Genomic DNA, 15,000 nt, shown 5'->3' on the forward strand with positions numbered 1-15,000 from the left:
AAGGGGGTTCTTCAGAGACCAAGTTTATAATAATTCGTAATAAACAGCTAAACTGATAGGCATATAAGAAAGAAGTACAAACATGGAATATAAACATATGCATTGCAAGAACTTCAAAGAAAAAAGAGGAAGGTGAACATTACTGCTCATTAAGGGGACAAAATGACAATGAAGAGGAAATTATAGTTGTTTTACTCATACTAATGCTAACATTTATACTAGCACTATTAATGGTACTGTTGCCTATTAAATAGCAACTATGGCAAACAATCGGAATTAAAATAATACCGCCCACGCCATAGCCAGGAACCCTCGCCGAGGCGGGTAGTGTGGCTCTGATGATGGCTGCGTGTGGGCGTGCGGTGGCGCTGGTGCTGCTGGCGGCGGGCGCGTCGGCTGCCCGAGGGAGAGACACGCCGACGGAGCCGCTCCTGGCCGCGCTGATAAGACTGCAGGCAGCTCTCGACGACATCCCCAGCTGCGAATTCAAGACGAAGGATCTCTGGACGGACATCGAGAAGCGACAGCAGAGGCTGGAGAAGCTGCAGGAAGGAATTTTCCAGAAGATGAATGACATCGCCCGCATCGAAATGGAGTATCCCTCGGCCACAGGTAGGGTTTCCTATAGGTTGCGACAGACTTGTGTATTTTGACATTTTTGCTTGTCAAAATTATCAGAATGAAAGGAGAACTAAACCTGGTAAAGCGAGAGCAGCGAGAGCAATGAAGATGCCAAACCACGTCTTTTATAACTGAACATACTAGCTCCTAGGGACTGGTTCTGACACCGACGCTTGGCTCGAAAACAGAGTGCCAGGATCCCTTCCAGTGGGTGTCTGGCGGCTGCTACTACCACTCGGGCAACGAGAGGGCCACGTGGGGGGAGGCACGCTTTGCCTGTGGGCGGATGGGCGCCGACCTCGCCCACCCGGGAGATAACTGGTCCTTGAAAGACTACACGACGCAAATCTCCTCGTCAGGTAAGTGTGGTCGTTCGCCTCACGTGGTGGAGGAGGAGGAGGCACAGAGCCACCAGGAGTGTTAATGTAATAGTAATTTTGATTGGTGTGACTGCTAGTATTGTTACTGCTGTCATCTGCTTTATTATCGTTATCATAAGTGTTGTAATAACTATTATTGCTTTTTATTGTTTTTATCATCACCGCCACCATCACCATCATTATCAAAGTCATCATCAGTCATCATGAAAATCATCATAAAAATCAAGGTCATCATATCATCAAAATCAAAGTCATCAAAATAATCCGTCGTCATCAAAATCATCACAGTCATCAAAATATTCCGTCATCATCAAAGTCATCAAAATAATCCGTCATCAAAATCATCAAAATAATTCGTCATCATCAAAATCATCAGATCATCAAAATCATGTAAATTATCATAAAAATGATAAATTCATTGTCAAAAACATAATCGTCATCATCATTATGATCGTTATTACCACTATTATCATTATTATTTTTGTTATTACCATTACCATTGTTATTCTATCATTATTATTGTCGATAATGTTATTAATAGTTTTATCGTTATTTTTATCATTATCAATATCGTTGTTGATATTTATTTATTGTTATTATTGTTATCATCATCATTATTACTGGTATCATTATTGTTGCTGTTTTTACTCTTATTATTCTGATGAATAGTGTTATTATCACTGTGATTATTCTTATTGTTATTTTTCACCATATTTATTATTATTAATATAGTTATCACTGTTTTCATTATCCCAATTACCATTACGATCATCGCCGCCGCCGCCGCGCCCGCCTCTCCTCCGCCCGCAGGCTACGGCTACTTCTTCATCGGCGGGCGTGCGGACAACAGCTCCGGCTTCCGCGACTGGCACTGGGTGGACGGGCGGCCGGTGTCCATCGAGCACCGCATGTACTCGCAGCCCCCGGGCCTCGGCGAGTGCCTGGTCATCGACGGGGCTGGCACTCACAGCATGAAGGCCAAGAGCTGCGACGCGTACAAGCGATGGTACATTTGCGAGTTGAAAGTGAGGTCGTGAGGGGAAACGGCCGGAGGGATGAGGAAGTAAAGCTGATTCAGTTGGGAGTAAAATGGTGCATGTTTTTGAGGAGCTTTTCGTTTTGAGATGATGCTATCTCGTGTAGATTATATGGCGTGCTCTATAATGTTTAAGCGCTTATGCACAGGCTGAACGAGTGTCTGAAAGAAACCTTAATTTCCATTAAGGACAAGAATTTATATGCTTGAGAAACTCCACTAATTTCATAATAAAATAACAATCCATATGCATATGTGTTTATATTACTTCCAGTACTTTAGTAATGTATGATTCGTTTCTTATAATCCACTGAAAAGCTCTTTACAAGATTGGAAAGGTGTGTGTGTGTGTGTGTGTGTGTGTGTGTGTGTGTGTGTGTGTGAGAGAGAGGAGAGAGAGAGAGAGAGAGAGAGAGGGAGAGAGAGAGAGAGAGAGAGAGAGAGAGAGAGAGAGAGGGGAGAGAGAGAGAGGGGGGGAGAGAGAGAGGGAGGGAGAGGGAGAGGGAGAGGGAGAGAGGGAGAAGGAGAGAGAGAGAGAGAGAGAGAGAGAGAGAGAGAGAGAGAGAGAGAGAGAGAGAGATAGAGAGATAGAGAGAGAGAGAGAGGAGAAAGAGAGAGAGAGAGAGAGAGAGAGAGAGAGAGAGAGAGAGAGAGAGAGAGAGAGAGACAGAGAGAGAGAGAGAGAGAGAGAGAGAGAGAGAGAGAGAGAGAGAGAGAGAGAGAGAGAGAGAGAGAGAGAGAGAGAGAAAGAGAGAAAGAGAGAGAGAGAGATAATGAGTCTACATATATGTCTGTAGACATCAAACAAGTCTGACATACACACGTGAATTACATACACAGAAAGGACAATTGCCAAATACTTGTCTTGCGAACGTTTGATAAACGTTTGTATTTGCACTGCTTCAAATACCACAAGGTGAAACCCAGAGCACGTTATTGGCTTGGGCAGTGGTCTTTGTAGGCTGGCACCTCATCACAACCTATACTTTGTAACATTAATATCCATGAGAAAGTTTGTGGGCTATAAGGATTTTTGGCATTGTCATTGGGTAGTTGAAATAAGAAAGGGTACGTAAATTTTCGGAAATTACGGAGAAGCTGTAGCAAAAGGATTGCTGAGATTCGTTTCCCGTAGTGTAATGTGAATAAACAAGCAATTTGAAACAAACATTTATTCAAAAGTAGAGAAAAATAATATATTTCTTGTATGCTTTCCACTGGACGGAATACAGTTTCAAAGTACACATATGAAAAGCTAAGTACAGAGTGAGCACAGAGTTTTGTGACAGTCATACAGAGATATAATTTGGCAACTTTTCATTCCCTTCTCGTGCTTCAAGCTGCGAAGAGAACAGCGCTTTTCTCTGGATTTCACAGATAAAAAGCCAAAATAGGAAGGTAAGTTTGGTCACTCATTTCGGACGGATGAAAAATAAGTAAAAATGCGAAACTTAGTTGACCATGGAATAGCATGGTGTCCCAGTTTGCAGGGATGTAAAACCCATTAGAAGATCTGTATCAGATAACGTGTCAATAACTATAATTGTGATTCTAAATATTTTGTGAATTAATTACGATTATAATTTATACCTTTAACATGATCAGATTCGTCACTGGGCCCGTATTTGGTCTTAGTCGAGGTCCTTCATCAAAAAAATACAAATAAAGTACACGAAGAAAAACGGTATCATATCACAAAAATGTATACAAAGTACATAAAAATGGTGTGATGGTGTAACGTGTACACTAAATTAGAATTGCAGCTGTATAATGATAACTGTGTTTATCAACACAGACACAACTAAAACATCTAATGTAATTGGTTGAACACATGTTATATACAGTTAACAAAACATTAGTATCAATATAAAGTGTTTTCTTAAACAAACATTTCATACTTATAACTAAAAACCAGATTCAGGAAACGAATCTTTGATTCTAACTTATATACACACATGCACACATTGTTATTCCAAATAACTGTCAGAATCTAGTAAATGAATCCACGAACCTGATAATACAGTACAAAACTCACTACTACTTTTCCAAATAATTAAAAATATTGCGCAAGTATCTGAAGAGCTTCATTAGATTTTCGTATGTCCATGCGCTGGCATCAATATGAAGAACATACATTAATTTTGTTCACTACATAATCTTTCCAGTTCCTATTTCACTCGCAACGCTCTCATCCAAAGCATCATTGCTCTCACTGAAGGGAAACCTCTTCGGGCAGAACACCTTCGCACTCGCCAATCCCCGGCCTCTGAGGCGCCTCTCCAGCTGGCCTCTTCCTGCGGGTTCTCTTAGGGCTTCCTCGAGAGCAGCCAACTGACGAAGAAGCTGAGCAGGATCGTGACGAGGGAGGCGCCGACGAATTCCGAGCCGCCTGTGAAACGGAACTTGTGGACCTGGCTGCCGGGCTCCTGCCAGGGGTTGGCACCGTCGTCGAAGTGCATGGGGCACCGGTCGTCTGGGAGGGAGGGAGGGAGGGAGGGCATGATTAGTTGGTGTCAGGGATGAAAAAAAGTGAATATATATGAAGATATGAGAAATAACCACGCACTGACACATGAATGTGAAGAACATATATGTGTGCCTAAATTATACTGAATGTATACATTCAATTGCATGTATAAATGTGTATATAAACAGGAATACAAAGTCCAATACTTATATTCCCTCTCTCTCTCTCTCTCTCTCTCTCTCTCTCTCTCTCTCTCTCTCTCTCTCTCTCTCTCTCTCTCTCTCTCTCTCTCTCTCTCTAACTCTTCCCTTTCTCGCTCTCCCTCTTCTCTGTCTGTACCCTCTTTTCTCATTCTACCTATTCTCTCTCTCTTTCTACCCCTAATACGGTGGGCATATAAGCATAATTGTTGGAAAATCCTAGTTCCAAAATGGCGCCTGCCCTCGCCTTCCCGAGCCCCAAGCTAAGCGAGGATCCGGTGGCTTGACGTGTCTGTCCTCGTGCTGCTCGATGCCAGCGTTCATGGCGAGAAAACAAAATAATGTCAGATCTTGACCAAGGCTAGACTCGCCACCGTCTCATGAAGACCTCCGGCCTCGAACCCTGGGCTAACCCCGGCCTCGTCACCGCTACAGCACCGTTCCCAGTTTACATTACCTTGGGTTATTTACCGCTGGGTGTTATACTCTTTCTGCAAATAAAAAGTCAAGCCGTACCACTCTATCATTGCTACCCCCTAGTTCCAAGTAGTAAGAATCTCTCGCTATGTCAAAAAGAGCCTCTTAAACCCCCTTCCCCCCCTCTCTCTATCTCCTTTCTCTTCCTTTCTCCCTCTCTCTCTAATCCCAACATCTCTCTCTAGATCTCTTTTCTCTTTCTTTCTCCTTCTCTCTCTAATCCCAACATCTCTCTCTATATCTCCTTTCTCTTTCTTTCTCCCTCTCTCTCTAATCCCAACATCTCTCTCTATCTCCTTTCTCTTTCTTTCTCCTTCTCTCTCTAATCCCAACATCTCTCTCTATCTCCTTTCTCTTTCTTTCTCCCTCTCTCTCTAATCCCAACATCTACCCCCCATCACTCTCTCATTATTAGTATAAACAGTCGGAAACATATAATTTTGTAGATGGTTGTTCTACTTACGTTCTCTCTCGTACTCCACCATCTTGATCGACACGGCCGAGCCTCCTCCCGTGCCGTGCACCGTCTGATGCAGGTTGCAGAAGGGGCCGACGCTCTGGGACATCAGGATCTTGTTCAGGTCAGCTCTCTGGTAAATCTGCAAGACAAACAGAGCTTAACAGACGGTACAAAAAGGAAAGCAAAGCTATCTCGCACAGTAAAAGACGATTCCAGACAAACGAGCGCCCACCTCTACTCACCCAGCATCTGTACTTCGAGTAAGGATCAAGCTCGTCGTACGTAATCAGGTAGGACTTGAGGTTCTCCTTCCAGTACCCGACGCACTTCAGCTTGTAGTCTGGGTCAGCTGTTGGATATACTGTTCTTAGCGAGGTTCAAGACACTGAGAAATATTTTAACTTTATTTCTCAAAGACATTCGTATTTCAAACATATTATTAACATTGAGATAGGAAATATGATACATTTTGTGGCATAAATTACTTAAATATACTTTGTTTTACGACATTGACCATGAATCTTAACAAGCATACCACACATAAATTTAGATCAAAATCAGAAAAGAAAATAAGAAACATCAAGCAGTCATTCCAAATCCTCCAAATCTATTTTTGAATATTAGTAAACAGAAAAGGGAAAGGGCATGCAAATGGTAGACTACGAAGTAATTCACGAAGTAAATCATGACTTTAAGAATATTCTGAAAATGTGTCGCGTTACATGTCTATACTTGAATTTGATCTGTGCGCAGGCTTGAATGGCAATCAAATTGTAAAGCAGTCGGACCTCAAACACAGGGAAAAGATAAAAGACGCTGCTGATGTTCACCTCTTTTTGTAAACAAATGAAAATTCGCTAAAGAAAAGAACGGTGAGCGTAGTGGCTTGACGAGGATGCAAAATCAAGTAAAAATCATGCTATAAAAATCATCAGGCAGAAAAAAAATGTTCATAAGCCGCATTTAGATTTATATAACAAAAGATTCAAATGTTATTCGCGGATTTAGAAATACCATTCGAACAAAAAAGGTAGCGGCTACGCGGTCACTTCCGAACTATCGTAACAAAAAAGAAAACAATAGCTTTAAAAAAATCCAAACACTATAACGAAAACGACAGCACCGAGAGCTCATGGAAGCCGTTCCACATACAATATATATCGACATGCCGGCCATACGGATCCACGGAAATGCACTTCCTGGCCTCGATCGAGAGCTCCCTCTGCCCAGCGTCGCACACTGAGAAGTCCGACACCCGCTCCTTGCACAGGATGCCCGGCCGCGGCGCCGACGTGATGCCGCCCAGCGTTCGCGTCACGAATGGGATCTCGCCCGCCTGCGTGAAGTTGAATTTGCCGGCCACGGGGCAGCGCACCGGCCGGGGGGACTTTCCTGCGCGCCGGGGGAGGGAGACGAGACAGAGGGAGAGGTGGAGGAAGAGGAAGAGGAAGAGGAAGAGAGAGGAGGAGGAAGAGGATGAGGAGGAGGAGGAGGAGGAAGAGGAGGAGGAGGAGGAGGAGGAGGAGGAGGAGGAGGAGGAGGAGGAGGAGGAGGAGGAGGAGGAGCAGGAGGAGGAGCAGCAGGAGGAGGAGCAGCAGCAGCAGGAGGAGGAGGAGCAGGAGGAGCAGGAGGAGAAGGAGAAAAAAGAAGAGGAGGAGGAGGAGGAAGAAAGAGGGAAAGAAGCAGATAAAGAATTGAAAACAAAAAGTAAAGTTAAGTGAGAAACAGAAGGGAGGGAAGATAAAAGCAAGGAGAGAAGAGAAAATATGCATCAGAACATATCCCTCCCCAGTACACGAGTCCGTCAAATGTTTTAAAACATAATGGAACTATAAAGGCCTTACAAAGATGTCCTCTGAAAGCAAGTGATTATTAATAAATCCAAAACATTAAGAGGTAACAATAAGACGGTCGAATTAGTGTACCGAGTGTTAAAAGGTGATATCAACACTGGAACCGAAAGTGATAACAGCTGCTTGAAAAGGTAAACAAAAGTGACAAATCTGCCAGCAGGCAGTGTTAGTGGAAGCCCAACACCGTGCCGAGGAGGGGGAGGGAGGCTTTAACCAAAGAGGTTCGTTGACGAAAAGCTAATGTGAGAGGAAAGGAAGAAAAAAGCTGTTGAGAAATGTACCTGTATGAAAGCAAACCCCAAACAAACTCCAGGAGAAAGACAAAAGGGTTAAACATATACTAAAAAATAGGAAGGCGTTTAGAGCGCGAACGCTAGTGACGTACAATAAATATCAACATGTCTGCCGTAGGCGTCGACGCTAATACAGTAATGGGCATCGATCCACATCTCTTTCTGGTCTTGGTCGCAGACCGAAAGGTCGGAGATGTTCTCTCGACAGTAGATGTGGTCCCAAGGGCTCTTGGTCACGCCCCCAAGGATACGGGTCTCGAACTTCAGCTCTCCAGTTTGGGTGAAGTTGAACTTGCCAGCCACTGGGCACTTGACGGGCACCGGGTCCTTGGCTGCGGTGGCGGTAAAGGGGGCGTTTTATAAGGAATAAAAATATAATTTCTGTCTCTTTACTGTGGGGAAATAATAATGACGAGGGAAGTTGAAATTAAAATAATTAATAAAAACAAATGAATAACAATGAATAAACTCATAAAAAAGAAAAGAAAAGAAAAAAAATATGAAGCAAACACTGAATACAGCAGACTGGAAATAAGGCACCTAAGTACTGGCGATCAGTCACACAGAGTCCTCTGCAAACACAATTTAAAACCCATAGTGATTCAATAGAAAAAATTAAGATCAGTATCTAGACACAAGTTACCGCAACCAAACCTGCATTTCTGTGGAAAAAATAAACGTTTCACCTTCTTCAGGATCTGCCACTGGTAGCAGTTCTTTGGCATTCCCTTTCACAGAAAGTAGATTCCCTATAATTTAGGGGTCATGTATCAAATGGCCTAAAGAATACACAATTTGAAATCTTAAGGAAAACATTACTGAAAACGTAAACTATCTGATCTTTAAGGTATCCTTATAGTCATAAAGCAAACTTTGAATATATACTTTTATAAGAAAAATAACGTAAATGACACTTATTAGATATACAAAAAACATTCTATGATAATGACCACGAAAGAGAAGCCTTTACCCACCTAACATGAGGTCGTAGTTCCACTCCCGGCCGCTCTGGAACTGCACATACGAGCATACGGTCGAGAACTCCTCCCTGATCATCTCCCTCCCCTTCCTGAAGCGGATGATGTTGTGGTGGCGAGGGACGAACTCGAAGCACACGTAGTCCTTCTGGCTGGAGGAGGTGGGAGGCGTCGGAGGGTTAAGGGGACGTGCCTTAAGAGTTTTTTATTTTAATCATCCACTTGTTTTATTTTTTCTTCTTTAAAATCCCTTGCGAGTCTGATGTCTTTTACGAAATGGTGAAAATGAAGACTTGGATGACATTGGGTAACAATAACAACCTCATAAGGTATAAACAAAGATTTTATGTTACAAAGATACACTACTTTCGAGTTTAAACGTCCGCGGTGCGTCTATTGACTTCTGCAGTCTGGTGACGTAGTTGCTGACGTCATAATTTAAACGTTTTATCCCAACCACACGAGGGCCAAGTTTGGACATTAGTCATTGCGCGTTTTATGAGGATGTGGCGTCTTTATAATGCAATAGCTCTGATATAATTGTTTTTGATCATTGTTAGCCATAAAGGGAACTCACTCTCTCTCTCTCTCTTAACCTCTCTCTTTCCATTTTTCTGCACTTACCAACCGTCGATGTTGAGCCTGGCCATCATGTATCGATTGTCTCTCTGTTCTCTGCAGACGTAAATAGTCCTCCTGAAGCGACCCTCATCCGGGTAGGTTGTCTCGATGATGTGGGTCTGGTTGATGAAGACGTCGGCCTCGGTGTGGGCAGTGTTGACCCACTCCCCGCTAAAGTTCTTCGGCAACAGGCACCCGGGGTTCACCGTCTCTTGTTTCACTGTTGGGTGGTTCGGTTTTAGAGTGAATAAGGACCGCATTTTTTATTATAAGACAATGGAGTTACATTTCTATAACCTAAAACATTTGTTGACATTTTCTTTTATATTATACGGTACTCTACTCTCTCCTACTCCCTCTCTGCCCGTTAATTCTCTCTCTCTTTCCTTTCTTTCTTTTCCTCCTTCCTTCACTCCCTCTTCCTCTCTCCCCTTCCATTTTCCCTCCTCTCCTTCTCCCCCCTCCCCTTCTCCCTTCTCTCCCTCTCTCTTCTCACCTTCTCCCACCCTTTCTCTTCCCCTTCCCACTCCACCCCACTCACCTGGGTCCATCCTGAACCTGAAAGGACTGTTCTCTGGCGTGTTCAGGACCGAGCACTCCGGCGTGATGGAGTGGCCCATGTAAATGTCGTCGTCCCTGTTCCTGACGAAGCAGCGGTACTTTTCGTCCTTCCGAGACTCCTTCGTGTTGGCCACGGCGAAGTAGTGGTTCTTGCCCACGAACCAGTCGCCGAGACACGAGAATTCCTTGGCTGCGGGAGGATGCGAAGGGTGAGGGGCGTGTGGCTGAGGCAGGGTTGTGAGGCGGCGGAATGTGGGGGGCGAGGGATCGAATGCAAGTGGTGGGAATAAAGACGAGACTCTAAAATATAATATCCCTTTCAGATCCATATACAGAAGACGAATTTAGGCATATCTTTTGTCATTCCGGTTGTGCCAATTGTATGATGAAGCCCCGGATGTTTTTATATACATATATTTATGCTAGTTTTGATATGGAAATGGGTTGAAAATAAGATTTGGAGCTCATGTACTTTAATTTTCAGAATTCCAAGTTTGAATCATCACTTGATAGGAAGTAACTGACTTAGGTGTTCGTGTGTGCGTGGGTATGTGCGTGCGTGTCTTATAAAACAAGAGAGAAGAACCCTACCTCCCTCGAAGGACTCCTTGATTCCTTCACACTTCTTGAAAGTGATGTTGAACTTCTGGTTGGCGATGAGGAACTGGTTGCCGGGCTCCTGGCACGACTGGATCTTGGCCTCAGGGTGGTTGCACTCGCCGGTGAAGCTGTCAAGAGCAAGCGCGGCCGTGTGAGAAACGAGGCACCAAACTCCGCGGATATATGCTTCAGAATAAGTATGTTTAAAGTATACAAGGAATTTACCTCATCGAAAGGGGACTCGGTGTAGCCGACAAATAACAAGGATGGCAAAACTAACAACAATAACACCACAATCCCTACCACCAACATCACCAGCAACAAAGAACAAGCAGCCGGAGGCCTCACCTGAATCTGTTCTGGTAAGCGAAGTGCCACACGCCCTCGATGGCCGAGCGACAGTTCTTGGGCACGTAGTTCTCGTTAAACATGGTGATGAGCGCCTGGTTCTTGTCCATCTCGCTACACGCCTCGTCCAGCGACGGCGTGTAGCCCGTGGGGAAGGTCACGCAGCCGGCTGAGCGGGGAAGCGGAGGGTTAGCACAGGGGGCAGGGAGGAAACATGGAGAGGCGGAGGAGGAAGAGTAAGCAGAGACGGTGGAAATTTCAAAATGTGGGAGGATAGGATGATGAAGAAAAACAAAATGATGATAATAGTTAAAAACAAATAGCTGACTGACATACGTTCAGCACTTCTTCACAATGAAGGGGAAAAATGACGGAAATGCAATTATTCCCTTGATAAAGACCCAATTATCGCTGTAAACATGGCGTGAATATTACAACCATTATGAATATTTAATTAAATATGGAGCGTTCAGTCAACAAAATCTGAACACCATAATCTGTTTTATAAAAACAGATACCTAACTGCATTGAATAAAAACAAAAGCAAAAACAGCCATGGTGCAGTTGAGAAAAAAATCGCAAAATCACCAGGCAGCCAAAATCCGATAAAACTAATAATATCGAAAATACATTAGGTCTACGAAACGGAAGGCAACCGACAAGCGGCCGGCGACTCACTCTCGCTCTTCTCTAGCACGTTGACGGTGCGCACGTTGAAGTGGACGCAGTAGAAGCACTCGTTGTCCTTGAAGAGGAACGCCTTGAAGTCATGACGGTACACCTTGACGGCGACGCAGGTTCCGTGGCCGGACATCGTCGTCTGATCGATGTCGGTGATGGTGTTGCGGCCGCTCTCGAAGCTGAACCATGTCCCGCGGATCACGTAGGGGACGGTGCACTGGCCGGCGGTTCCTGCGGAAGGGAGGGGGGGGGGGGGTCAGAACTCAGGATAGGAAGAAAGGAAGACAGGAGTCGAGGGCCAACTGTTTTTTTAAGAAAACGTTATACTAAGAATATACTGGTTTGTACGCTTGCCTGTTCCCTTGGTTGGTATTTCAAAAAGAAGCATACATACTTACATACACACACATATACACATTTATGTATATCCAAGATTTTAGGAAGGGGGGGGGGGGGCATCTGGAAATGGACTACGCAAGCGTAGACTTCGAACAGAGAGGTCTGTGGCGCCTCTCCCTTGAGTCTCGCAGGACCAAATTGTTATTTATTTTTGGTTTTGCAATGGCTCCTATTAGTGAGTGGTGGAATGATCAAGAATGAATATCTGGTATATAGTAAATAAATAAATAAACACACAATAAGTATATCATATAATGTAGGCATCCTAAATACTTTTCGCCTGCAATCTAACTTTGCAAATAAAGTCAAATAATGTAACAAAGGCCGCAATACATGGCTGGGCAAAGCTTGATTCAAAGACTAGGTCATATAGAACTGATATTAATAACAACAACAGCAATATCAATATAGATTAAAACCATATTTCCTTCTTCACATAGAGAATCTCATATATGCTGGTCATACTAACGTCGTGATGACACAGGAAGTATGGGGAAGAGTTTTCCAACGTAGTAACTCTCGAACAGGCTAAACGAATGGCTTGGGACAGATCAGAACAGACAGATGCTAAAAACAAGAATGCTACGCGATCACAACTGGACAGTGTGCTGAAAGTTACACATAATACATTTTCCGCATACACGAATGCACCGTAGATGTAGTTCTTAACGATAAAAATTGTATCCCTGTAGACGCACTGTAGTCGACATTTTCCCTTAGTGACGTTCGTTGTGCTTTGCTATTTACTTTCCATACATTCCGTTGCTATACTTTATATATACAAGTACTGGAAATACCTAGCAAATCAATATATAACTTGACAACCGTATTGTTAATCTAAATATAAATGTTTAGGGACCTTAATGTGCAAAAGACACATGAAAAAAGTTGAAATGATTATGAATACATCCTGAGTCTAGTTTTCAGAATATGCTTAAATTTAGATTTGTAGCCTACGTCATTTTTAATCACCGAACATATCAATGTGAAAGTAAATGCTTATTAAAACCTTGAAGCTGGGGGCAACTTCATGTAAATGTGTTGCATTTTGCAGATGAAATGATGTTCGTGTCAGCATATCCACGTTCATTTTGCCCAATCAATATCTTCCGGCGACGTCATGGGGGAGGATTTCCGGACTTTTCCGCGTGCTAGAGGAGCTTCATCGTGGCTTTTGCTACTATTGTAATAAATATCTTGTATTTTGGTCTCTGTGTCGCGGTCTCTCTTACAGGCACATATGCATCCAATTACAAGAAAGGGAATAAATACCTAACCTTTTCCACTTGCCGGATAAAGAATAATACAAAATAATTATGAAACAAAAATCATGCTTTGATTTAAAATATTTTAAGAGAGAGAGAGAAAAAAAAAGAGGTAGTAGAAACAAGCAAACCGCCGCAATCTACAGCGCCGATCCCTTTCCCTTGCGACGTCGCCGTCGTCTCCCTCACGTACTTTTGGGTCACGGCAGGTGGGGGGAGGGGGGGGGGGGAGGTGTGGCTAGGCTGTGAAGTTTGCGTTATTTAGTCCAGCTCGCGGTTGAGCGGAACGCACTGCCTTGTGGCTGGAAACTCAGTGGCTATTTTTTCTTTCTCTCTCTCTCTCTCTTTTTTTTTTTTTTTTTTTTTTTTTTTTGTGTGTGTGTGTGTGTGTGTTAATTGTGTACTGTCGAATTTGACGATTTCAAGCCGATGTCATTTATATTTTTCAAGTTTACATTTCATATTTTCAGTCGCTTTCCGATTATATAGACTGCTGGGTTTGAATAATGAAAATACTTACTTAGTTTGCCTGAGTTGAAAATAAGTGAAACTTCAGCTATGCCGTTATTCATCCCTTTAGCATTAGGTAATATGCCTTTCTCTGCAGAATATTACCCTGAGTAATTACCATTACTGTTATCATTATATCATTAGTAATACTTTTACCTTAACGAGTTATATGATACCATCATTTACATGCATACTGTATGAACCACCTGTCATAAACGATATTCATAACATTATTACCATTACCTATTATAATCATTAGTATCTTTGATATTATAAATGCTATTTTATATCAAACATTATCAATGATGTTATATATACATATATATATTTAAATACACACACACACACACACATATATATATATATTTATATATATATATATATTTATACATACAGTATATATATATTTATATATATATACATATATATTATATATATATATTCATATATGTATTATAGATATATGTATATATATATATATATACACACACACACACACACACACACGCACGCACGCACACACGCACGGACCCACCCACATATATATACATACAAAAAAAAAAAAAAAAAAAAAAATTACTATCACTGCAAAAAACATAATACGTACTAGGTTATGATTATTTTTTACTGTACTGTACGATTTGCCTATAGTTACAAACCAATTAAATTTTATTTTCATAATCTAGGTGACTATTGCTTTACACAACTTTATGCCATTCATTGTACCAGCTTTACTAGTCGTCTTCAAAAAATGAATTCTACAAAAATACCCTTACAGAAAAAAACGCCAAAAAAGATTGTAAATGTATGACAATGTCTCCAATAATTAGAAAATAAATAAGGAATACTGTCCATGCGATGTATCAGTTTTTCCAGCATCGAAAGGAAAGAACCAAATGAAGCCATTTATCCTTTCAAGCGGAACACCGCTCCATTACACGCCGAACCACCAACACGAAATTTTATTAATGTATATCTACGATGAGAAGAGTAAATGGAGTATTTCAAAAATAAGACCGCTCTGTAGCCACGCCCTAAGTGCGAAATGTCTGTAAGTCACTGCATTACACTTGTCAGACACTACCATTCCCAGCGTCGGAGCTCCGTTATGCCAGGGGCTCCCCAAGGGCCTTAGGCTGAAGGTGTGGAGGAAACAGTACCCCGAGACACAAAGTTTCCTGATGCGGGTAGGTAACTTCAACATAACAGGTGACTCACGACAACACGTGTCCTTGGCTCCAATAGTTGTAA

General features: G+C 42.5%; 2 protein-coding genes across 2 annotated transcripts in view; one reads left to right on the forward strand and one right to left on the reverse strand.

The window, feature by feature from the left end:
* Positions 1-2,287, forward strand: part of LOC125040813 (CD209 antigen-like) — a 2,373-nt gene extending 86 nt beyond the window's left edge. The window contains exons 1-3 of the mRNA XM_047635549.1: positions 1-612; positions 810-980; positions 1,812-2,287. The exon at positions 1-612 is cut by the window's left edge and continues 86 nt beyond it. Of these exons, the coding sequence (XP_047491505.1) occupies positions 339-612; positions 810-980; positions 1,812-2,038 (672 nt within the window). The 5' untranslated portion in view covers positions 1-338 and the 3' untranslated portion in view covers positions 2,039-2,287. The remainder of the gene's footprint in view (positions 613-809; positions 981-1,811) is intronic.
* A 907-nt stretch (positions 2,288-3,194) lies between these two features.
* Positions 3,195-15,000, reverse strand: part of LOC125040701 — a 12,196-nt gene continuing 390 nt past the window's right edge. Inside the window, exons 2-11 of the mRNA XM_047635397.1 lie at positions 11,573-11,806; positions 10,895-11,063; positions 10,538-10,674; positions 9,927-10,136; positions 9,389-9,605; positions 8,762-8,916; positions 7,880-8,119; positions 5,884-5,990; positions 5,645-5,780; positions 3,195-4,510 (exon numbers count right to left, since the gene is read on the reverse strand). Coding sequence (XP_047491353.1) covers positions 4,344-4,510; positions 5,645-5,780; positions 5,884-5,990; positions 7,880-8,119; positions 8,762-8,916; positions 9,389-9,605; positions 9,927-10,136; positions 10,538-10,674; positions 10,895-11,063; positions 11,573-11,806 — 1,772 coding nt within the window. The 3' untranslated portion in view covers positions 3,195-4,343. The remainder of the gene's footprint in view (positions 4,511-5,644; positions 5,781-5,883; positions 5,991-7,879; positions 8,120-8,761; positions 8,917-9,388; positions 9,606-9,926; positions 10,137-10,537; positions 10,675-10,894; positions 11,064-11,572; positions 11,807-15,000) is intronic.

This window comes from Penaeus chinensis, chromosome 29 (assembly GCF_019202785.1).
Source record: "Penaeus chinensis breed Huanghai No. 1 chromosome 29, ASM1920278v2, whole genome shotgun sequence".
NCBI lineage: Eukaryota > Metazoa > Arthropoda > Malacostraca > Decapoda > Penaeidae > Penaeus > Penaeus chinensis.